At 38.6% G+C, this 24,606-nt stretch overlaps 1 protein-coding gene across 2 annotated transcripts; it reads left to right on the top strand.

Moving 5' to 3' along the window:
- Positions 1–167: 167 nt before the first annotated feature.
- Positions 168–24,360, top strand: TBC1D31 (TBC1 domain family member 31). 2 transcript variants are annotated; one of them, XM_050915673.1, is made up of 22 exons: positions 168–317; positions 2,208–2,354; positions 2,936–3,051; positions 4,948–5,126; positions 8,132–8,283; positions 8,707–8,866; positions 9,103–9,303; positions 10,507–10,683; positions 11,543–11,622; positions 11,725–11,871; positions 12,142–12,275; positions 13,284–13,417; positions 14,016–14,195; positions 15,191–15,423; positions 16,040–16,192; positions 17,359–17,494; positions 18,434–18,526; positions 20,296–20,436; positions 21,453–21,647; positions 22,074–22,240; positions 23,145–23,266; positions 23,972–24,360. In XM_050915673.1, the coding sequence occupies exons 1-22, from the start codon at positions 241–243 to the stop codon at positions 24,115–24,117; spliced, it is 3,270 nt and encodes a 1,089-aa protein (XP_050771630.1). In that variant the 5' UTR covers positions 168–240; the 3' UTR covers positions 24,118–24,360. The 2 variants fall into 2 exon arrangements, with proteins under 2 accessions (XP_050771630.1, XP_050771629.1); XM_050915672.1 differs by having other exon boundaries at positions 175–317; positions 22,074–22,224; positions 23,150–23,266.
- Positions 24,361–24,606: the final 246 nt, after the last annotated feature.

The raw sequence follows: 24,606 nt of genomic DNA, 5'->3' as shown, positions 1-24,606 counted from the left end.
GCCCTGGCCCCCCCGCGTGACGCCCGCGAGGGAAACTACAACTCCCGGCAGGCCCCGGGGCCGTTCCATTCCCCGGCGGGCCGACATCTTGGGGGGGGAGCGCCCGCCTCCTCCCTCCTGCCCTCCATTGGTGAAGCGGGAGCGGGCTGTACCATGCGTGAGGCGTCCCCCGCCGCGGTGGCCGTTGGAGGAGCCCTGAGGGGAGGCGGCGAGGGCAGGAGCGGCGGCGCCGGGCCGAGGATGGAGAGCTCCGACCTGGGCGGCCGCCAGCAGGGCCCCATCTGGCACCGCAAGCCCGGCCCGGCGGCGCGGCGGGGGTAACGGCCGCCGCGGGGCGGGGGGCGGCGGCGGCGGCGGGGCAGGTCCGGCCCGGCCCCGCCCCGGGTAGCGCTGCCGCCTCAGCTCGCAGCCGGGGCTCAGTGCCGGGCCGGCGGCAGCCGTGGCCGTGCCCGGCGCTGCGCCGCGGAGGAGAGGCCGAGGGAGTGGGCAGGCCGAGGGCATCGCGGCGCCCGAGGGGAGGGGGCAGAGGGGGAAGGGCCAGCCGGAGCCCGGCTGAGCTTCTGCGGGCTGGAGGTACAGCCCAGGGGTGCCCGCTTAGATAACGGGGAAAAACGTTCCCGTTGAAGGTGGAGCAGGTCCGCAAGGAGGCTGTGAAACCTTCGTGCTCAGAGGTGCTCGCAGCTTGGCTGGGCAAGGGCTGGGCAGTTATCCCAATTTAGGTTTTTTGTTTTTAATTGTACTGAACAAAATACCGTGGGTGAATTCCCAGAGTTGAATTAAAATGTGAAATACTATGAAAATACTGTCTGGTCCGAGCTGAAGAGCAGCACTGAATGCTGCTTTGGGGTACCTGTGTGGTGCTTGACGTGGGGAATCTGGATGCAGCTCGTGAACTCCTAACTTTATTCTCCTGGGTTAGTTTAGTGGCAAAGGAACTTTTGAAAGGCAGAGAGCGGTGTTGAGGAAGTCCTGGGAGATGCTGTAACTACACTGATAAGTACTCACATTTCAGGGTGTTTTTAGAATCAGAAGTCATACTTCGCTTGTGGGGTTTTTTAATTACATTAAAGACCCTAACATCACTAAATTTTAACTGTAATTTAAAATAGCTTAACATCTTTCTAATTTCATTTTTATGGCCCTTCCCTTTTATTGCAGAAAAGAACGGGCTTAACAGAATGAGGTGCAATCAGTTTTGTCTCTAGTCTACCATGGCTGCATGGCCCTTCCTCCGATATTCACTCACACTTTGTAACATACACCAACAGTTGCATGGAAGTGCTGGGTTGCATATTCTGCTCTCTTAGAAATTGGTGTCTCAAATAGCTATTAGCATCTTATATAGCCATAGTCACAGACTTCTGCAAGTGCCCTGCAGTCTCTAATCAGCCTGCCAATATCCTGTACAGTTTTAGATATTTAGTTTGACTCTGAATTTACATCCAAGTGATGATAGGAAATAATTGTTTTGCTCAGTGTTAGCCAAAAAATCCAGGAATAGCAGATCTCCCAAATCTTAGTGTCCTGCTTCCTGGAAAAACCTTCCTCTCACGGCTTAGTCTGCACATGGGCTTTGGTTCTGCATCTGGCTCCATTTTATGCTGACAGCACGGTACAAGGATAGAATGTGAAAAAACAGCAACTTTTATTCCATAATATCTCAGATGAATAATGATAAAAATGGCTTTCTTCATGCCTTTGAAGTCTCTGGAAAGAAGTGGTATTAAAACTGATTTCCCCCCACATCTAATCTGAGTGGTTTCTTACAGTAATTCATAGCTTCTCAGTTTTCTAGCATGTTTCTTTACAGTGATAATGAAGAGCCAGGTTCCTTGCTGAGTGCTGAATTGGGCTTTCAGAGACATTGGTAGATGATACATCAGCATATATGTTAGTGTTATTCATTAATAATATAAATGAAAATCAGGTAACCAGGAGCCGCATAAAAGGACCGTGAATGGTGGCTTTCCCATGTCTGCTTTACATGTCTCCTAACTACCTTCCAAAATAGTGAATGACTTCCTTTGTTTAGTATATTTTTTGTATTAGAAATATGTGTTTTTCACAGAAGAAGATTTTTCCAAGAACACTATGAATGATTAGAATTGTAAAACCATAAGCTAGGAACATTTTGATCCTAGGTCTTGGAGAAATACATGATAATAAAATGACTCTAAGCATGGTTGTTTTGCTTGCTTTCTTCACAGAGTTATAGTAAACATAATTCATAGTGTCAAAGGATACCATTCGAAGACAATACGGTTTCTGAATGTGGCTTTTGACAGTTCCGGAGATTCTCTACTTGCTGGAGACCACCAAGGGAATATATATGTTTTTGACTTGAATGGAAACAGGTAAGAATATTTCTATCAAGACATTTTAATTGTCTTGACATCTGTAACATTCAGGGGTATGGAACTTGCCTGGACAGCATGCCACAGGTCTGGTTTTAACCCTCAGTTTTCCATGAATGTGGAAATAGATAGTAGTTTGCTCAGAGCTGAAACTAGAAGCGTCTCATGTAGGCTCCCTAAATATTATTTTATTAGTTTAGCTGCTCCAAAAGATCAGAGTTTGTAACTCTAAACTGAACAGACAGCAATTTCAAAGAACTTAAATACTACCACCAGAAGTTATTCTTTGGACGGTACCCATCAATTAATAGTATGAGCCATGAATTACAATAAACTAGGCCTAGTATTGTCATTTGCAGAAATACATTAATCAGTCTCTCTAATTTTGTGCTACTGAGTTTTAAAATATTAGCACTGATTTTTAGATTTATTTTAATTAGATATGATTTATTTGCTCCCTTCTTTTGAGTTAATTTATTTTTTCTCTCGGTGAAATATATTGAAACTGATTAAGTTATTACTTCACTTGACATTATGAGCCAATGTTTCCTAGCACAATGAGAATGTGTATTTTTAAATAGGTTCAACCTTGTTCAGCGGACAATGCAGGCTTGCACTGCTTTGGCATTTAATCTTCGCAGAAAGACAGAATTCCTAGTGGCTTTGGCAGATTATTCCATTAAGTGCTTTGATACAGGTAAGGAGAGATTTAAAGGCTTACTATCTGGATTGCTATGAAAACCTATATAATTTTAGTTTTGATCTCAAATTTGTTTAAGTTTTCTTGATGGAAATCTTACTATGTGTTTCATGCCATCTGTCCAAAAAAGAAAAGTTTGGACCCATGTGGGTTATAGTCCTGTGGGTGAATGAACCCTTTGCTTTGTCAAAGTTTCTTGTTCCCACTGAGTCACGTAGGCATCTGTTTAACTGAAGTCTAGCACAAGATTGCAATTACGTATGTTGCCTTTTTTAAAGCAATTCTGTATATGTTTGCTTAGAATGAGGTGCTTTATGTAAAGTCAAACCAAAATCAGTTGACAGTATGTTAATTTGCAACTGAACCAGTTATTAACTATATTTACAGTAAAATATTTGAACAGAGTGACAATATACACTAAAAGAACTGTCAGTACTTCTAAGTATGCAAGTAGATCCGTGTCCTTGTTCAAAAGCGATATTTAAAATTAACTTCACAGGCCAGCTGTGTGTCTCTGTCTTGATTAGAAGTTAAATGGTGAAAGGCATTGACAATTCATTCTTCATAAATTAATCTTAACCTATCAAAAAGTTCAGTTGTAGTGTCTCATATCATCTGGATTTAAATCGTTTTTAAAAGCCATGGGAATCACTCATCTGCAATTTGAGGGTTTGAGTCTGATGTTATCAGTGAAGATTTTAATGTCACACACTGTTTCTCGAAATAGAGGAAGAGTCAGAGTTAAGGTCTGAAATCCTCTGTGCTTTTTCTCCTCCTTTCAGCGACAGTAAGACCAAACTTAGATTTTGGATGCACTTAGAGAAATCTTCTTAATTATTCCACAGAGTCCTGCATGTTTATATGGTGCTGTTTCCAGATACCAAGTCACACTGAAAAATGTTTTAAAATATAAATGTTATTCACATAAGTCAGTATTGGGTGAACTATACTTAGAGGTATATTAGATAATACTTAGTTGGTGGGCTCCATCCCCTTCTTTAGAAGCCATACTCTGTAATCTCATGTCATCCTCCGAGGCGACAATAGCTTTAAGAACTCAATTGTCTGTAAGCGCAGCAGAACGTTTGACTGTTAGGCTTTATGAGCTGCTTTATAGCCGTTTCCCATCTTTGATGCCGCAGCAGTAGGTCAGCTGGAACCACCCCATGGGCTGTCAGGCAAACTACCCAATGTAAATAGTGTAATTGCCACAAATACAGTTTGGTTGCTGAGGGCAGATTAGTGGTCATGCAGTCACAAGTGGGAGACAATGTAGTCAGAGGAACCATTTCCTTAGTATGCAGTACACAGCATAAAAATGTTTTGGACTCTAAAAGAATTAATGAGGTGTTGCTTTCTGACTGTGCCTTTCTATAGTCATAGCCCGTTGTCATTAAACCCTTCTTCCTTGCACCTGTAAATAGCTGCGTAATCATTCATACATATTGTTCACAAGTAAAAACAAGTGGAGAATTCTAACTAGAACATTCAGTCTCAACTTCTAGAGATTACTGCGGGTGTTCACATTGGATAATCTGCCTGTGAGGCATGCTGAACTTACCTGATCACAGTGCTCATGACTTTTTAAGATTGATTCTTAGGCTAAATTAAACAAGTCTGTGCAAGTTGGCTTTCTGTGCAGAACTGAGAATAACTTATGAAATCTGTTACTTGGAGATGAGGAGATAGTGATGTTTCTCTAAGGTATAATAGCTATATGAAGACTGATACCTTTGTTTCTTGTTTGTTGGGCAGTGATGGTAAATGGTTGTATACTAGGTATGCTTAAAAGTCTCTTTCACAGCATAGTGTTGGCAATAAAGAGTAAAGCAGTAGTTGTTTCACTTTGGATGACTTTTGTATACTTTTCATTTTTTTCATCAACTCCTGCAGAAACCAAGGAGCTAGTTAGTTGGATGAGGGGACATGATTCTTCGGTGTCTTCCATCTCTGTCCATGGCTCAGGCAGGTATGCCATTACTACATCCACTGATACAGCACAACTGTGGGACTTGGACACCTTTCAAAGAAAAAGAAAGCTGAATGTTCGTCAGTCTGTGGGTATACAGAAGGTGAGTAAAGAGCAATTGCTAAAGGGTGAACAAGCATACCTCAGTAGGAGTAACACTGCATGTTAAAATCACAGTACATGAAAATATTTTTTAAAATACAGCTGAATCTTTTCTATGTTCTTTTGGCATATTTCCTTAACTGTCATCCTGTCACGTCACCCAGACCACTGGAATCATGACTCAATAGCTGCTGAGATCTGCTGGGAACTTTTAAGGAACCTCCATCTTTAGAGATACTCAAAACTTGGTTGGATATGACCTTGACTAGCCCAATATAACCGGGAAGTTGGAGCCGTCTTCTAGATTGATCCTGCTTTGACCTGGTGTTGGGCTCAGAGGACCTCCGGGGATTGATTCCAACCTGAATGATACTGGGATTTAAGGATGTTGTTAAAAAAACCAGTTTTGGTGTCATAATGGTAACTTCAAACAGTCACCACCACCTACTCCATTCAGCTGCTTATTCCAAAGCCGCTCTTCCTTCTATGCACGCTAAGCACTGAATGTGGGAACAAACAAAGCTAAAAAGTAACTCAGCAAAAACAAATTGCTGCTTTTCAGCCTAGTGGTTTCTTTGCTTCGGTTTGTTGCACAGACACTTATACTGGAACAGCATAGGGAATGAGAAGGATGACATGTTTGTGTCAGGGAATGGTTTAAATAGGTCTTCCTTAGGGTTACACTGCTTTAAACAGGTCTGCCTGCGCCACCCAATGTCAAACTTTGGCATAAGTACTACAGAAAGTACTGACGCGGTGCCTGAGCATTGCTTACACACGTGCTGCCCTGCAGTGAATAGTCTTACGAACACCACTTCAAACCAAAGTTCTCATCGGGCTGGTCACTAAAAAGCCGTGCTGATTTTGCAGAGAACAAGGCTATTCATTTGAGTGTCTTCCCTGCGTTGTAGGTCAGGCAGAAATTTTGTCAGCTTGAAATAGTCACCTAGCAATTACTGTGGAAGTTCATGCATAAATTTTTGTTTGTTTGTTTGTTTTATTAAAACTGTTGTGTAGTGCATGTTGCTAAAATAATTATCATGTCTTCCCTCCAAAGATGGCTGCATTTCTTTAATGCACAAGATTTTTCTACTGCTCAGTATCTTTCTTTGTGTAGGCTATGTGTAGGGGCTTCTTATTGATAAACGGCTCTTGGAATTTGGTAGGATCAGGATGTTACAGTATGGAAACAACCTTTAAATCCAAACAATAGTGACTATGGTTGAATGAATAAATCACTGTTTGGGAATCAAGAGCCTGCACTTTTGGTTTGGTTCTACCATTTCTGATAGGACATTATGCAAATAATCCAATTTATCTGGATTTAATTTTCCTGTGTTTAGACTAGAGATAATGATACTTACTCCCATGCCACGATTTAAGACATACAGATAAGTGCTTTATTAAATATCAGATTTATTATTAGACCGCAGCCCTGACTCTCAGTGTCCAAAGTTGGATTCTTGCTTGCTGTCTGAGCCATCATAGTAGTGTCACACCAATCTCTGCGGTGTACTTTTTGGTGCCTCTTTACTTAAGCCCAGTTGCACTCCAACATACAGCTTCTGTTAAGTTGGTATGGGGCAAAGCTAATTTAAAAAGACAGAGACTGAGCTGCACACTGTAAGAATAGCGGGTGAAAAAAAAAATGAGAAAGAATATCTAAGAGAAGACATCTCTAATGACTGTTTCCAAAGCATCACAGCTGCCTGTGACCATCTTGTGGTATTTTTCTAGGGCAAAGCAGAAAATTAGGAACTATTCAGTACTCCAGTTTACCAAAATTTAAACTTCATCCATCTGCATGATAGGCATCTGCTCTCAATTCATTCTCTAGACTTCCTCAGGGTCCCTGAAGGAGGACAGGCAGCTCAGTCTGTCTGAAGATAAATGACTCTGGTAGGTGAGGTGACTCTTTCCCCCGACGTAACTTTTGCTCACTGTCAAGTGACTAATTTGGCCTGAACATCCGACTTTCAGTCACTAACGTTCAGCGAGATGAACCCCATCCCACGTATTCAGATTTACAGATTTTCAAGGCCCCAAGAGGCCATTCAGACCAAAACTCTGGACTTCATAGCACTGACTGTTAATCATCTCAGCCAGTGAATACTTCAGGTAGTCCCTCAATGTTCAGATACCAGAAGACATTTTCAATTTAACCTTCAAAATTATAGGTACAGGGAATTTGCTGAAGCTGCATGTGCTGCTGCCAAAATAGAACCTCTGATCTAAACCAATAATTTATCACTAAGCAAGAATGTGTCTGATGACATCCAAAAGTGTAAATAATCCAATTTTTTTTCTTACTGAAAGAGATTACACACAAACAATAAACATGTTCAGAATAATTGAAAAAATCGATTTACAAGCTTTTTGGTTTTATCTTCATTCATCCTCACAGTAAAATCTGCATTTCATAGTTGGAGAATACATTGCTAAACTTTCTACAATATTTTTTACTTCTAATAGTTGTACGTAAAACTAAGGAGTTTAAAGATGAATGCTTCATAGAATGCATTTGCAGGCTCTTGGTACTATTTGAATGCTGAAGCTAGTTTGTAGAAGATGCAACAAGCTGTTGCTCAGTGAGCAGTTCTGGCTCATGTCTCCCATACCCTCCTGCTCCTGGGTTCATGTTCCCACCGTTTATATTACATCCTCTCTGGCACTCATCAGAAACCTCCACAGGAGGGTTTAACAGTCATAAAAATAACACAGATAAAGATTTGTGTCATTTTAGTGAGTTAAACTGGCTTAGCAAAGGGTACAACAAGTTCTGAATGAGTGCAAGGGAGTGCGGGCCTGTCTAGGCTGTAACAGGGGAAGGGGACCCACTGCCTGTGGGATCTAAGCCTTGCATTGCAGCTGCATTACACAGTTATAGTAATAGCCATACTGTCATGGTTTCTTGCTGTATTTTATTTTGCCATGCACTTTCGTCCAATTTAAAAGATACTTCCTTGACAACATATTCCGTGTTTTTTCTTTTCCATATTCTTCCAGGTTTTTTTTCTTCCATTGAGTAACACCATCCTCAGCTGTTTCAAAGATAATTCTGTTTTTGCATGGGAATTTGATACTCTTCACTGTAAATACCAGTTGCCAACTCCTGTAGAAGGTTCTGTATTACTTTATAAGGTCTTTGCAGTTACCAGGTAAATTGCTATTTTAAACATTCTAAAGGCAGACTACAAAAATTGTAGTTTTAAAGCAGGTTTTCTTTCCTTATTTGTAATGTTTTATGGAAGTATTGAGCTATATACTATGCTAAGCTTTTGAACTCTGCTGTGACTGATACTTTCAGCAAGGATCAATAGCAGTTTTTATTACAGTCCCATAGCAGTTGAAATAAAGTGAGCTGATTTTTAATGACCACTAAAATAAGGTTTAAACTATCCTTGACAAAAGCAAATTTTATTACTTAGGAGCTATTCTGTTCTTTCAGGAGAGTATGACAGGAATAATGGCAGATACAAAAGTGATTTGAGGGCATAGAAGGAAATGTACTCTCTCTCTTTTTAGCTAATACTAACTTAAATTACCTATTCTGATGGAAACTTTACCTCATTGTGATCCAGAGATGGCCGGATTTTTGTAGCTGGTGGGAAATCAAATCATCTTCACTTATGGTGTTTAGAATCAAAGCAGTTGATAAGAATAATCCAGATGCCTACAAAAGTACGAGCTGTCCGTCATCTGGAATTCCTCCCTGACAGTTTTGATGGGGGCTCCAATCAGGTCAGTTTTTTTACAAAGCTTAAGACTGGAGTATTTGGTTAGTTGATTTGACAGATATACTTTGAGGGCTTTTGGGGGACACTGGGGATATGGGCCCATACCATACAAAAGGAAAGTTACTGTGATAAATATTTGCTCAATTGCTCTTTTAGCTTAATGGAATGTCATTGCTGAATTGGGTATTCCTCTTTGTTTTACATTGACAATATTAATTGATGAATCCTTTTAACTTATAGGTCCTTGGAGTGTTAAGTCAAGATAATATTATGAGATTTATCAATATAGAAACATGCAAACTTCTTTTTGACATTGGGAGTCATGAAGAGGGAATTAGTACAGCAGCAATTAGCCCCAATGGACGGTATATTGCATCAGTAATGGAAAATGGTAGCCTTAATTTATACAGTGTCCAAGCTCTGACTCAAGAAGGAAATAAGGTAGAGTGTTTTACATTTCTAAAACAGCAGTAAATCCCATTAAAGTTGATACTTGTCTACATGACTTTTGTATCAGCAGTAGTTTGCAGACATGTGTTGGAGTGCCATATTTAACACTGCAAATAAAGAAAAAGTGGTTTGTAGAGTTCCCTTCATAGTTACTCCAGCCTGTCTGGTAATATGATGTTTTTAAAGTATATATATCACTGTGTTTCTGGTGTTAGGAGGAGGGGGAGATGGTATTTCTTTCTACAGCAATTTGTATGGACCAGTTTATCTTTGTCATGACATTTTGGGGAAGATGGAAACAGCATAATTGTGCTGCTTCTGTTGCGTTTCCTATAGGAAATGTTTTGCAACTGATGCTCTCTTAAACTGTGGGCATGAATGGTGTTTTTGTTACTGTGATTTGATTTTGTTCTTACTGTGTTATTGGATACCAGCATCCATCATTATGGCACAATCATACTCCTAATCCTTCCTAAATAACAAACATTATAAATACCAGTTCTTGTTTTATTAAAGTAATTTATTAATGGGAGTCAGGTTTCTAAATCCAGAATTCCATATATCTTTAATCACCATGTCTTTGAAGTAAACAGTAACCAGCTTCGGATAATGACGGAGTTGGAGCTGAGGAAGGATGTGTAAAGATGTCAGACATGCATTCCATTTGCACTTTTGCTGCCGGTTTGACATGAACTGGGATATCCACTTTGTTGCTTGCTTTCCCAATCTCCAACATTGAATTAATACCTCCCTGACACTGAAGACTAATTAAAGTTTGCAAAGGTCTTTTGTATTCTTTTTAACTGGTGCTATAGAAATGCAAACTATTTTGTGACATTGAGAAACACACTGAAGTAAATAACCTGAATGGTACATGATACGCATTTATACTATCCCAATTATATTTTAGTGTTTGCTAAGCAAGGAAATAACATGATGTTTGAGTTGATTTGGAAGCTACATAAACCTTCTCACAGTCTTTCTAGTTTATTACAGCAGTTTTATTCACTGGCTTACTTATTCAGGAGTATACAGTCCATATATATTTATTTATGGTATAAATCTGTCTCTATTCTTCTTGATATGGCCATCAAGCTCAAAAATATGGCATATAAAATAGAGTAAACATCAAATTATAGTGTTATGTAATCTGTTTCACCAGATTTTAACCGAGGTATTTTCACTTAATATTAGCCTCCACCACCCATGTTCAAAGTAGTAGAAGATTGGTCCAAGTGCACATCAGAGGCAAATAAACTGACAATGAGAGTGACATCAGGAAGGCCAGAGTGGCCTTGGAAATCCAAAGGAAGCAAAATTCAAACCAGATTGCTAAAATTGCAAGTGAACACATCACTTGAAAATAAAGAGGTAGGAAGAAGTTGCAAATATTTTGTTCTCCAGTCGGCAGCATTTAAATTTCATTGCAAAAAAATATTTAGCCGCTTACTTTAAAGAATAAGTTCAGGCACTTATTCACTTGGATGCTTGAGCAGAGAGAAGATTAAGGGAGTTTTAGTACCATTTTCTCTCCCTGTTTAGCCCATGTTCCTGTATTATGTGACACAGCCAGAGCTGCCTCCAGTCAGTTTGGGGTACCTCTGAAGTTGTTCAAGCAACTTGTGACACATTTGGATATTGCTAGATCTGATCTGCTTCCCGGCTAGCAAACTGGCACCTCTAAAATGTCTGCCTAGAAGCCATTTCATTTTTTATTAATTATTTAGAAGATGCATTGCTGTTACATTTATTTCCCTTCTGTCATCACTGTGCCATCTTCTCTCTCTGTCTTTATCTTGCATCTCATATGTATATATATTCTCATATATATACAGACACATATATATACACACATATCTGTATCTCTATATATATCCTCCTGTAACGTTCATCACAATATGATCTATTCCTTATGTCAATATTCTTTGTGGTTTGGCTATATCCATCATTTAATTAATTATATATAGTTTAGTCAGTGAGGGTCTGATTTGCTTCTGACTGAAATCAATGGCAGCTGTTCTTTGAGTTTAGTAGATGAATGATCTTTTGAATTATCTTTTATGTTGTTGAAGTACCTAGGATTGTGTAACAGATAGCAGTACACATTGCATATTTTTTTTAATATTACATTAGGAACTTCAGTATTTAGCTACTATCATCGATTAGAGTGCAAGGAAAGAGATTATGAAAGAGAAATGCTTACATTTATTGTTGATCCCCTATTTTGTAGAACGAATTGCCAGGTGGATTAAACAAGAAACGTCTGCAGGCCTTATTGAAAGGATTTGGAGAATATCCAGCAAAGTACAGGTACATTTGTGTGCATGTTCATGCTTGCACAAAATAAAATTGCTTGTGTTTACTGGCCTATGAAAGAGAAGTTGCTTGACTAAGTCTGCATTTTAATTGCAGGATGTTTGTTTGGCGTTCCTTATTACAACTTCCTGAAAACTACTTAGCATTCAGTAGCCTAATAGATAAGGGTACCCACAGTGCCTTTGTGAACATTCAAAATGAGTATCCCATCAAAAGTAGGAAACTGCTGAGAGTTTTACAGAGGTAAAATATATATTTATATTTATTTAAATATTACAGATTTTTATTTTCATATAGTGATCTGAAATGTATCCAATAGCTGGAATGAGCTGTAAGGAAAATTCTAAAATGAAATAGTAGCGCCCTCATGCAATTTTGTTTTTATAACTCGTATAATCCCACATCTATTTTGAAGTTTACAGTCTTTCTACGTTGCGGTTCTAAAATGCATATTATATTTTTGTTTGGTTTTGGATCAATGTTTTCTACACCTTTGTTTGCCTTTGCATATAGGACCTTATCAGCTCTAGCTCACTGGTCTGCTATCTTCGCTGAGACGCCTTATATTCCTTTGCTAGCATTCCCATTTGTGAAATTGTTCCAGAACAACCAGCTGATCTGCTTTGAAGTTGTTGCTACAGTAGTAGGTAAGCAGTGATTTTAAAAACTCAGATATGCTGCAACATGTTTAAACTTTCCCATGCAAAAGAGCTTTTCCGGATGAAATGAATGAGGTATTTCTGAAGAGGTCACCAGGCTCTCTTCTAAAGGTGTTGCCAGGAATTAATATGTAGCAACTGTATGCTTAAAACAAAAACCTCCTTGTAAATAAAACAAGATATTAGACTTCCTTTTGCAGTGTTTCTAGCAAAAAGTTAGCTTAACTGTATTTGTAAAGTCTAATCAGCAAAAACGAATGTATCTAGCATAATTATATCATCATAACTAAGATCTCTGAGACACGGGAAAAGTAGTCACACCCACCCACCCGCCCCCTCACCCACTCCCAGTCAAAAGGGAATGATCTCTTTTAAGGTTTTACTGTGTTTAGTTGTCCTAAGCATGTGGTAACTCAAAATTAGACATTTGGCTGAAAGCTGGCTATGGCTGTCTTCTGAAGAAACATTCTAAATTGAAGTGCTTTACACTTAAATTATTAGTTGTTGCAGCTGCTGCTAAGTCTACAGAAGACTTGTGCTGCCAAGCATGCATACCCACTTTGCAAACACATGCTGTTAGTGAATAAGTATCCAAGTTTACAGAAATTATTCTTAGTACATTAAAAATTGCTTGATAGAGGTTGTAGTTTCATGAGACAGAAATACCGGTTTCAGTATTCCCATCTGCTTCCAACCACTTAGTCCTGCAGCACACAGACTTTTTTTCATTTAGTTTTGAGCCAGATTGGTTCCCCAGTCTGGTTCACAGTGTACTGACACAAACACTCATGCCAGTGCAGCTGGAGGAGCAGTGTACTGTGGGAATGGTTTAGGGATAAATGCTAGGAAAGAGGAGCGATGGGAATATCTTAAATAGGTTTTGCTGCCTAAAACTACCTCTTAAATTCATAGCCTTTATAACCAAACCTTAAGGTTGTCAAGAGTCTATCACTCTGGATTACAGTGGATTTTGTTGGGTTTTTTTTTCTATTTCAGTTAATTTTTGTCAGCACTGGTTTGAGTATTTTCCCAATCCTCCAGTTAATGTCCTTAGTATGATGGAAAATGTTTTGGCACATCATGACAAAGAACTACTTCAGCATTTAATAAAATACAGTGTGACTTCACAGGTAATACTCTAGCCAACTTTTGTATATAAAATGTCACTGCAGTGAATGATAGTGCACTAGTCTTTTATTTTGACATAATTCTTTTTTGAGGGAGTTTTCATTAAATAACAGTGAATGATATGGGAGTGTAAAGAATGTATCATTGCTTTCCTGCAGCTTTTCCTTTTCCATGATCATAAATCTCACATATGTGCTACTGTAGTTCTTAGAAGTCCTTTGCTTTCAAGTCCACATTGCTTGAAAATCTACTCATCAAATTATAAATGTACTTTTTTTTTTAAAGTGGAAATAGGTGTGATTAATTAATTTTGTAATCCCTATTTATCATTAGGGATGATTTTATCTTCACAAATCTAAACAGAAGATTTAGACATCCAGTGAAATAAGAAATTTATTTATAATCACCCCATATTAATTTTGAATGTTTATAGTGGGTGATAAAACTTAACTTATCTTCAAATATTCTGATTTAGTTCCTGTTTCTTTCATAAATCAATAGATTCTTGGTATAAGGCAAGAAAATTTCGTATTATTTCTTTAAAAGGAATGGTAAAATTGTACTAATGGATTATTTTGTCAATTTTCTCAAATAATGTAGGTTTATGCATGGCCTCTTCTAGAAACACTGTTCTCTGAAGTTCTAACAAGAGAAGAATGGCTGAAAGTCTTTGACAATGTCTTCTCCAACCATCCTTCGTACTTTCTAATGATTGTTGTTGCCTATATTATATGTTCCAGAGCTCCCTTGCTTCACTGTAATCAAAGAGCGGATTTTGAGGTAAAACATCTTCATATTTAAGTCAGTCATATGAAAGTGTACCTACAGAGGTCTATAAAACATTGTATCTGTTGTTACAGAGGTTAGAAGATGTTTCGTCTTCACACTAATATATTATTACATGTTTCTGAACAATGTCATCTAGTACCTGACAAATACACAATGAGTAAAATATTGAGCAATTTCCTGCAGTTTCATGCAACGAGATGTTTAAAAGCTTTCATAAGCTTTTTAATGCCACTAAAAGCCATTTTGTAACTGTCAATAGTTCATCAATCACAAAATAATTCTGCCTCTTTTTTGGAGATCTAATATGGACTTCTGCCTGTGGAGACAAGATGCAGTCATTCTGTCGCGTTGTTTCATTATTTTGCTTTCAGATTTGCAAAATTAGGCAGTATTATTTGACATTCTCTGAAGCTAAATGAAAACATTTCCTTATGTTTAGCCTTCCATGGGAGGAGGAGGTTTTTTCATATGAAACATCTCTGTAGGCAAACAAAGGGTTCCACCTTGAAAATGTGCTTGTGAGCAGTCAGTTTGTCAGACATCAAACAGACAATGTTATGGCTACGTTTAATAATAACCAATTTAAAGATTTTCTTGGTGAATAAGACAGGAAGAATAGTCTGTCAAGAAGAGGAACTTCCAAGCTTCATGTTTGAACACCAGAAGTCGAGGGAGGTTTATCCAGTGGTAGGAGTGTCTGTGCGGGCAATTCTAAATTCACACCTAGCTTTCCAGACCCCTTACACCACTGCCATTTGAAGAGAAGGAAAAGAACCAGAGCATACTTTTACAACTTGAAGAGGTTTGGGTCAAGTCATTTGAGCCGGTGATATTTTACTAATCAGTAGAGCTAACTTAATAATCCCTTTTGGGATTCCAACTTTTGGAATATAGATCTTGCTGATTGACCTAATTATTCCCAAATAGGTATATTAAAAACTTGCTTAATCTTTTGTAGAATGTAAATGAAAGCATGTCTCTTACAGTATTTCTTTCATCATCGTAACAACCTGGACATTAACGTTGTGATTAAGGAAGCTTATCATCTTATGGAAGCTACACCACTAGATATCCATCCACAACGTATGCTTGATGACTTCATACCACTTACAAAAGGACAGTACCCTTTATTTAATAAATATCCCAAGTTCATTGTGGATTATCAAACTCAGGAATGGGAGAGGATCAGACAGGATGAAATTGAATACTTACGAGAAAGGTATTAATGGGAAAGTTGAAGACAGTATCAGACTGGGAGGGACAGGTGGACACAATTGCCTTTTTCTGTTGTGATGTATATGCTTGAGAAGAGAGACAATTAAGAAAATTCAGGAAGATGACTTTAAATAGCTGCTAAAGGTTAAGAGTTATTTGGTTTGACACATTTTTAAGTTAAATTGGTAGTCTTATCTTAAAACAAAAAATGTTTGTTAATTCACAGAAAATATTGGGCTGCAAGTCTTCAAACTTGACAGCTTATAAGTCAGAGCCTAAACCTCCATTGACCTTGTAGTGTCCAACTTTGTGAAGGGCCAGAAGTTCTCAGCTTGCTATTGAAATCAGTGGGTACCATGATGCCAAGGCACCTTTAGAAACTAGTTTTTGTTAAGAATGTGAGGAAGAAAATATCTGCACTCATCTGAAATGCCCTATTGTCGATAACAGTATTGTAACTCTTCCTCATGTACTTTATCAGTACATAAAGGGGATGCCATACTCTTTCATGACATTGCATTTCAGCAGGTCTTTGCTAGTACAGTCATCAATTTCTAAGTAATCAAGTAATTTCTTGATACTTGGCTTAAATTATTAACATGTACTCTCCTTCCATTTAGACAATTAGCACATGAATTAGAAGCTAAAGCACAGGAACGGAAAGCAGAAGATGAAGCCTGGTATCGAAAGCAGGAATTACTTCGAGAAGCTGAAGAACAGAAGCGAAAAATGCTACTGGAAGAAGAAGAGAAGCTGGCAGAACAGAGAAAGAGGTATTATAATGTAAGAAACATTAGGGGCCTGGCTACTGTATCCTGCTATTACATTTTTAACCATGAGTAAAGGAGAAATAACCACTAATTTGTATAAATTGTAGTGTGGGAAAACAGTGTGGTCTGGTGGGTCAGATTTTGGTGTGGGAATGAAGTGATCTGGCTTGTATTACTGGCTTGCCTGAGGGAATACAGCAGATTAGAGGCCAAGTCACTTCATATTTTTGTCTCAGCTCCCAGCCTTTTGTCTGGTCTCTTCAGATTGTGAATGCTCTTAAGCAGTCAATTGCTGTGTGTTTGCACACTGGGACTTCAGACTTGCACTGTGGGCAGGCTCACGCTGCAAATGTAAGAGTCACAGTATCAGTGACTGTACACATTCTTGTATTTCTAGTGGATTTAGAAAAAAGACTGCTTTATATATTAGTTGCTGAGCAAAGAGTTGTGATAGTACTGACGCTGAACTGTTAGTTTGTACATTTTGCAGTTGTGAAGGTTTAAGAGAATTTCAACATCTCCATAGTTTTTTAGATCAACTACAAGTAATCATAGAATCATTTGGGTTGGAAAAGACCCTTAAGATCATCGAGTCCAACTGTTAACCTAACGCTACCAAGTCCACCACTAAACCATGTCCCTAAGCGCCGCATCTACAGGCGCTTCTCTTAAACCTCTGTAACCTGCAGAGTAAGTTGATGGGTTTTTTTTTTAAAAGAGGGCAGTGAGCCTTTCTTTGCAAACTAGTTCTTGAGTTTGTGGTTTTGTTCCTTGAAAGAGTTTGATATTTTCCAAATAAACTTAGGGCTAATTTTGTGCAGAAAAGAGGTATGAGGACACTGGCAATTATTCTAAGGAATAGTTTCCAGTTCTGGATCATTGCAATAGTAAACTAGTGCTTATTAAAGTAGAACAGAAACAGAGCACAGGACTTCAAAGCTTAATTGGGAACATTGCCATTAGAGGATGTCTGTGTGTCTGTGAATTTAATTTTGTCTTGTAAATGAAAACTGGACAATTTACAAGAATGAAAACAACTGTTCTAAGCTTTATAAGTTAGAGATTAGCTTGTAGTAACTAATGGATAACTGCAGTGCAAGTTTGTGCTCTTTGGTACTGACCTTATATATATACAAGTTCCCTTGTTTCTGTTTGTTTTGGCTTTGAAGACTAGCTGCTGTGAAAAGAGAACTGAAAGTAAAGGAACTACAATTTCTAGATGCTTCCAGAAGGCGTTTTCTGAAATACCAGCAAGATCAGCGTCAAATGGAACTGAAACGTCTTGATGATGAAATTGCGAGAAAGGCTGAGTATTGCTCAAGCAATTATTTTCTTGAACGTTTATTAGTGAAAATAAAAAAGGAAAAAACGCACAACTAAAATTTCAGTTGATATACTGTGATTTGTGAGCCCAGAGGTGTATTTAGCATGAGATGGACTGCTTTAAGTGGTAAATGCATAATTTAACAGTTTTATTTGGCACTCACTATGTTCCACTGGCTTGCTTTAACTGGCAAAATTCCTGAGAAAAGCCGGATTCATCTGTATATTGGCAGTGTTGAAAAATGTAATGAGGTCCTTAAAGGACTAGTGAATTCTCAGCTGTCTGTGGGCTGTATGTCCAGATTGCATATTAACTCTGCCATTGATTGAGGGGCTCCACAGTGGCCTCTGGCCAGGCCTGGCTCTGCTCCCATGTTACTAGCTCAAGCACCGTGGCATGCAGATGCTGAGAATGGAAACTTTTAACCTCGTGGGCACGAATCGAGTCTTTGCAGGGCCATTCCTTGTGTCTCAGCACCACACTTTGCAGAGCACAGTGCAGCTGTGTGTGTGTTTCTGCAGTCAGGGCACTGTAAGATTCGTTGGCTCCAGCTCAGCACAGGTTCTGCCAGGTGCAGAGTGGCCGCTTTCCCTATCTGTGTACTGTCCGCCACAGCGTTCTGGGTTCAGAGACTCCTTATTCGATTCGGAGCTGCATCTGGCAGGTTACTAGCACTAGATCAAGCCTGACATTTCCCTAACGTGCTTGGCTGGATGCAAAACTATTCCTGTGCCTCTTCTCCACCTTGCCCTGTACTTTTGATCTGCAATATTTTCCGTTATTCATGGTATGACAGAAAGTTAACTAGAACTTAGAAGTAGGGTGTGGCTTGGGGTTTGGGACATTCTTCTTGATATCGGTTTTTTAAGGGAGAAGAATTTCTCCTTTACTGTATTTTCATGTATTTCTCTTCTCTCAAGGCATCCATGAGAGAGCAGGAAGCAGCTGCTACTGTTCAAGATGTAGAAGTACGACGGATGGAACTTGAATCACAAAAACAGCTTTTTGAACAGGTAATTATTAGGGAACTATGTAGATGTTTATATTTAATGATTCTTCCTTTGTAGTTCTCAGATTCAGTTGTGTTCATTCAACCAGACTTTGTGAGGAAAAAGGGGGCCTTTTCTTCCCCCCCACCCCATGATACCTATTTTAGAATAAACCCTCTGTTGATAAAAGCATTAGTAGAACTCACTGTTATCTGTTTTTCTGGGAGAAAATACCCATATCCTCCCCATTTTATTCTTCTCCTGTGCAGAGGTATCATTTGGTTGCTGCAGGGTTTAGCTGTGTGCTCAGCTGGTTGAGAGAAGCGAGGAACATGTAAATAAGAGATAAGTCTATAACAACATATTCCTGATCCCAGAAACTCCCACCTTTTCATCTGTGATATCCAGATATATCTACATTTTCTGGAGAGAACAGTATAGCAGATTGATGTAGTTGATGAAAAAATGTCTAATTGCCAACAACATTATTAAGCAAAAAGGAATGGATGGTTCGTGGGGAATGTGCCATTCCTTTCTCAAATGACTGACTTATAATTCAGAAAAATCACTATTCAGTAATAAAGGGTTTTAATCAATAATACTGTTTAAAGTTAAATATGAGTTAATTATTATAAATAATTATTGTAAATGACTGAAAAGCAAGGCTGCCAATGGAAGGCTTTAGTAATGTCTGTTTTCGTTAGAAATAGTAAGTTAAGTGTTTAGAAATCACAGCTACATGTGCCTATCTTGCATATGTGCAGATCCAATGGAATGCAAGCAGAAGTGGACATCCAGATAGCTAACCCTTATTTTGAAGCATGTGTCTGCTTATACTTGGCTTTTTAAACCGTTTGGCCATAGACTTTTTATAACCCATGCTGAGCATAACTGGGCTAAAGTTCTTTTAGCATTTATTTATTAAATACACAGCCAGCTGTATTGTGGCCACATAACGCAAACCAGGCTAAGCTCATTTGTGTTCCAGTACATGTGAAGTCAGCTGTTTAAGGGAACTAATTCTACAGCGATCATTGTCTTTAGGCTAGAAAGGTAGCAATTATTTAACTAACTGAGGATATATGTCTGCCCACAAGAGTCTGTGTAGACAGGCTTTCCCTGCCATGCCCTGAACTGACTGTTTCACTGCCATCAGTGAGGGGCTATATTCAAGCTTAGAAGGCCGTGTATGTTAACTTTGCTTCAGTACCCTGCTGACACAGCTGAATAGATTCCCGCAGGCCTGGGAAGGGGTTATGTCTTCTCCAGAAAACTGTGTAGATGTGCCCTGATGAATGTGAAGAAAAGGTGGTGAGAGTTAAAGTTCTATTTCTGGATCTAATGCTGATTCGTACTACTTTGGCAAATTATCTCTGCATTCAAGCTGTCGATGCGTTTATTATAAGTCCCTGTACCATGAAACACGATTTATATTTGTGAAACATTTTGAGGTTTTGGCTAAAATGTGCCATAAACGTGCAGAATATTTTCATGATGAATCTAATTCATTTAAGTTGGAATTCTGCTTTTATGCTCCACTGTAATCCAGGGAATGGAATTACATCAGTATCAGCCTGCTGGACCACTGTGATGACTCTGGCCTAGTGTAATTCCAAGTGGATAAAACAGCAGGGACTATCACTTTCTTGGACAGTTATGATATGTAGTGGGATGAGATGTGTGGATATATTCAAATACTAGTTTAATGAAATTTTAATAAACGTTAAAGAGACAGAATTACAAAGGTGGGTTAGTAGCTTAGCAACAATAATTTATGTTTATATGTTTGGCAGCACCTAATCAAAGATCAAGAGGCAGTTACAAAGGAGATGAAAGAAGAGGTGGATGCCCGTCGAAGAAAGGTGGATCTGGAAGATCATCTTGTTCAGAGATTGATGGAAATAGATAGAGAAGAAAAACAGAAAGCTCAGATAGTAAGATGATTGGATCTTAACATGTATTTTGGGGAGTTAGTATGCTAACTAGTACAAGTAGTACTAGTTAATAGTATTTTAATTGCAATTAACTTGTTCAAGTTAATATGAAAATATTTTCTGAAGAAATCTAATTTCAAGATACCTATATTAATAGATTATGATGGTATGTTTAAAGTTTTGAGGTTTTCAAAAATCTGACTGAAGTGTCCAAACAGCTATATAACACTGAAATTCTCTGGGCCTGCCATGAATATTAACTTTTCTTTACTTCTCAGAACTTGGAAGGCATGTAAGACTCAAAAGTGCTTTTCAAAATAAGTCATCCTCCTGTTAAGGAACATGTTTTATTTGTAACCATAATAAAACAAAAGTAAGCCTCAAAGGAACTTTCAGTTGGTAGTACTTGGCAGGAAATTCAGCTGTAGAAGCTGTCTTCTAGATCACAGTAATGAATGTGCGTAGCTTGACATTAGGAATTGTTCAGATTTTCAAGCTCAGAACTTGTAACTGCACAGTTGGAAAAATAGTTGCAGCTAACCCACTGCCCATATGCTTGGCATCTGCATTTATATTTTGTCTAGAAATAAACATATGGGTCTGAATTTTTGTAAACAGCCTTTGATTTTTGGAAGCAGATGGATGTGGGTGGAAGTATTGACATCCAGGTATCAATCTTATGTTAATTGCACCTGTAAATCATATTAAATCCATGCTAGGAAAGCAAAATCCCCAAAATCACAGAGAGAGTTGATGCCTCCTTCCAAAAGATTAAAAAAAACAAAACAAAAAACACAAAACAAAACAAAAAAAGACCCTCAGTAAGGGAAAGAATAAGAAGGATGAAGAAGAAGCAGAAGAAAGCCCTGATAGATGAGACAGCCTGCTGTAATCCCAGCAGGGACATCTAACAGTGATACTGGAGAACACTTCAGTTCATCTTACCTTATCTGTATGTGAGGCTGCGTACTTGAAATAGACTAAATGGATTGCTGGTAAGAAAGATGTTTTATTAGGTGGCTGAAGAAAGTTTAGCCAAAGCGGAGCAGAAACGCATTGACACTGACTGGAGGTTGCAAGTGTTGCATAAACTAAGGCGTGATGATCAGGACCGTGAGGAGCGTTATGAAGAGATAGCCAAGCTCCTGCATGACAACAGGGTGAAAGAAGCTGAACTGCTGAAGGCCATGAGGGAAGCAGAAGAAAAAAAGGTATTTGCATTATTTCTTTTTCTAAGTGGGACTGGCACAAATGTAACTGTCTTTTGCCCATAACATGGTAGAGCATAAAACTGAAAGGTATTAAAGAAATATTTTATTAGGAATCTCCTCCCCTGTTTTGACTGGAAGTTTCTGGAAGCACTAGAGCAAATTGGTGAGGATATTTTAGGCTTAGGAAAGCATATTCCTAATTCTGTAAGTTCCTCTCTTTTTTTTTTTTTTCTCTGACCCAAGACTTCTACCTTTCTCCAAATGTTAGAATGAGAAATTTTTCAAAAAGAAACATTCAGTCAGCTTAATAACATATATTTTGATTTAAGGGTGAAGTGTAATCTGTAATAATCCAGATGGTTTTACTTGTTGCTTTTTCCTTGCAACATATCTGTTGAAGACACATTTAATATCTCTGTTGCACAGTGGGAAGAAGTTATACAGAAAAAAGCTCAACTGGAGGAAGAACAGAAGGCTGCTGCTGCTGCAGATGAACACAGGAAGCAGTTTTTAGAAGACAAAATGAATGACGCATTAGAATTGGCTGAAAAGCTGCAAAGAGAAGATGGCTATTTTGGTGAGCATATAGATAATGCAGTTCTCCTGTGTGGATGCTGGCATGAAGCGTTCAGCAACTGAATACAAACTAAGTGTCCAATATTAGGGATAAACTTAAGCTTAACTCCTTTACATAAGTACTTTTTGGCAGTATTCTTTCATGAAACCAATATATCAGGCCAGGCTTGGAAAGGAATCTCAGTTTGATACCTATCAGATGCAGCAATATAAATAGCATTTTTGGTAGGAGCGCAGGTTTACCTCAGCTTAAGCCAATCGTAAAATCGCATCCCTTAGAAATCCGCTGTCAAATAATGTTGTCCTGTGATGTCATACAGTATTATACTGACAAGTGACTTTGCCAAGTGTTTGTTCACAGGAAAAAAACATTTATGCGTTTCCAGAATTGGCCAGTACATCCTTCTCAAATGCTGCATTTGTGTGTTTTTGCAGATATTTCTCCTATTCCCCCATCTCTGTAAGGCTCACACAAGATTAGTGATTAGTATTAAGATTAGGTAATTAGTATTGCTTTGGGTGAACTTTTTCAGACTTTGCCTTTATTTACCTAATGTTTTTAATATGGAGTAATTTGCAACTGCGAATTATTAAAATGGGTGTCTCCTCCTAAAACTGCAAGTACGAGTAGCCATATTCCGCATGATCGTAGTGGCCCATTTGTCAGAAGATTAATTATGTAGGAAGAAGCAGCACATGTGGAGCTGTAATTTCTTAAAATGAAATGCAGCGATGCATAGCTTTGACCCATAGAGTAGAAACATTGACTTCTAATTCTGAGCAAATTGTACTTGCCATTAGCTGGAGTGAGTGATTGTTCCAGTTTTGCTTCCTGGAGAAAAACTGCTTCACCTCAAGCTAGAAAAATTCACTAGAAAGTTAAACACTTTTAATTTACAAAGAATCCTTCTCTCCATTTGCCACAGAGAGACTGCGTGATTTAAAGGCCGGACGTACAGAGAGAGGGGTAGAACTCCAGCAGGTGCCAAGGTCTGGAAACATCTGTCTGAATGATCTGTCTGCATCAGAGTCATCGTCACACAGTGAGTTTCTAAGTTAGGACCCTCCTTTCTTTCACGTTTAATTTCAGAAGCATTACTGGAACACCTCATTGTGCAATTGAGTCATTATTAGTTGTGTAGGTGTTTAGTGGATAGTAAACCGGTTTATTGTTGTATTCTATTTCACACCTGAAAAAAATAGTCTGCTACCAGGGGCAGCACAGGTAGGAAGTGCCTGAAGTGTCTCACATTCTGACAGTGGTCCTACCTCAGCCTATTTTAATTCCATTCTGACCTGATCATTTTACCTATGCTTTTTCTGTCTTCATAGTTATGTATGATTTGGGGGTGTTGAGAAGATGTAGAACTGTCTCATCAAAATCTTACTGAGAGTTATAGTCAGGAATTAGTCTGTAATCATTTCCTCTGGGCTGTCCTAGCCGTTATGGCCAGTGAAAGTACATTTTAAAATCACATGCATCTTATGTGCAAAACTTTGCACACAATGGGAAACACGTATCTATGGACCTGCCATAGGGACCCATCCGCCTCTGACCTTTTTGTAACAAAACATAGGCACCGCTGTCAAAGAACTTGCTTTCACAGGTCTTAGGGCTGTCTTGCATACAGTGGTACTGATAAAACATAGCATTTCTGTGCCAGAGACATCTGTTTTCCAATAAGCATTCATAGAATTTATGGAAAACCATTAGTTGCAATATTAAGTCCGAGTTTCTTGCACTTAAGTGTCTTTGGACAGAAGACGTGAAGAACTGGCCTGGCAGGAGCGGGAACTGATGGCAGAAGTCAGACGGCTCAGACAAAAGCTTACCTCACAGGCTCGGACTAGACATCCTCCAACTCGTGTCCCAGCTACAAAGTGGACACCTTGAGATGGTTTGCTCTGGACCTCAGCTGTACTTTCAAATTATTAATCAGTGAAATGCTAAATATGTATAGTGTGATTAAGGACTGATCATAGATTGTTTATTATAAAGGCCTTTGGAAATATTTTTATATAAAAATAAAATGCTAGCTAGAAAAATGTGTGTTGTTTGTAACCTTCTCATTATTTTCTTAGTAACTATAATGCTATTTTTACTTCTAAAATAAACTCACTTTTTACCATTAAGTTATTACACTTGCGGTATTTGTATACTTTATTTGTTCTGGTGGATGCCATGACTTGAAGAAACAAACCACTGTTAAGATGTTGGTTTTGTCAGTGATGTGTAAGTGGATTCTACAAGTTGCAGCAGGGAAATTTGCAATTAGAGAAAAAAATCCTTTCCATTGAGAGCCAAACACTGAAAACAAGGCCCAGAGATGCTGTGGAGCCTCCGTTGCTGGAGATACATGTAGTTGTTATACATATTAGCAGG

Source organism: Gymnogyps californianus, chromosome 2 (genome assembly GCF_018139145.2).
Source record: "Gymnogyps californianus isolate 813 chromosome 2, ASM1813914v2, whole genome shotgun sequence".
NCBI lineage: Eukaryota > Metazoa > Chordata > Aves > Accipitriformes > Cathartidae > Gymnogyps > Gymnogyps californianus.
Note: the sequence above shows the minus strand (reverse complement) of the source record. Positions and strands in the feature narration are given on the sequence as shown.

Coding starts and splice junctions, on each gene's coding strand:
- TBC1D31 (XM_050915673.1), top strand. CDS start 241: ATGGAGAGCTCCGACCTGGGCGGCCGCCAGCAGGGCCCCATCTGGCAC. Junction 2,355..2,935: donor TTTGACTTGAATGGAAACAG/GTAAGAATATTT, acceptor ATTTTTAAATAG/GTTCAACCTTGTTCAGCGGA. Junction 17,495..18,433: donor ATGATGAAATTGCGAGAAAG/GCTGAGTATTGC, acceptor TCTTCTCTCAAG/GCATCCATGAGAGAGCAGGA.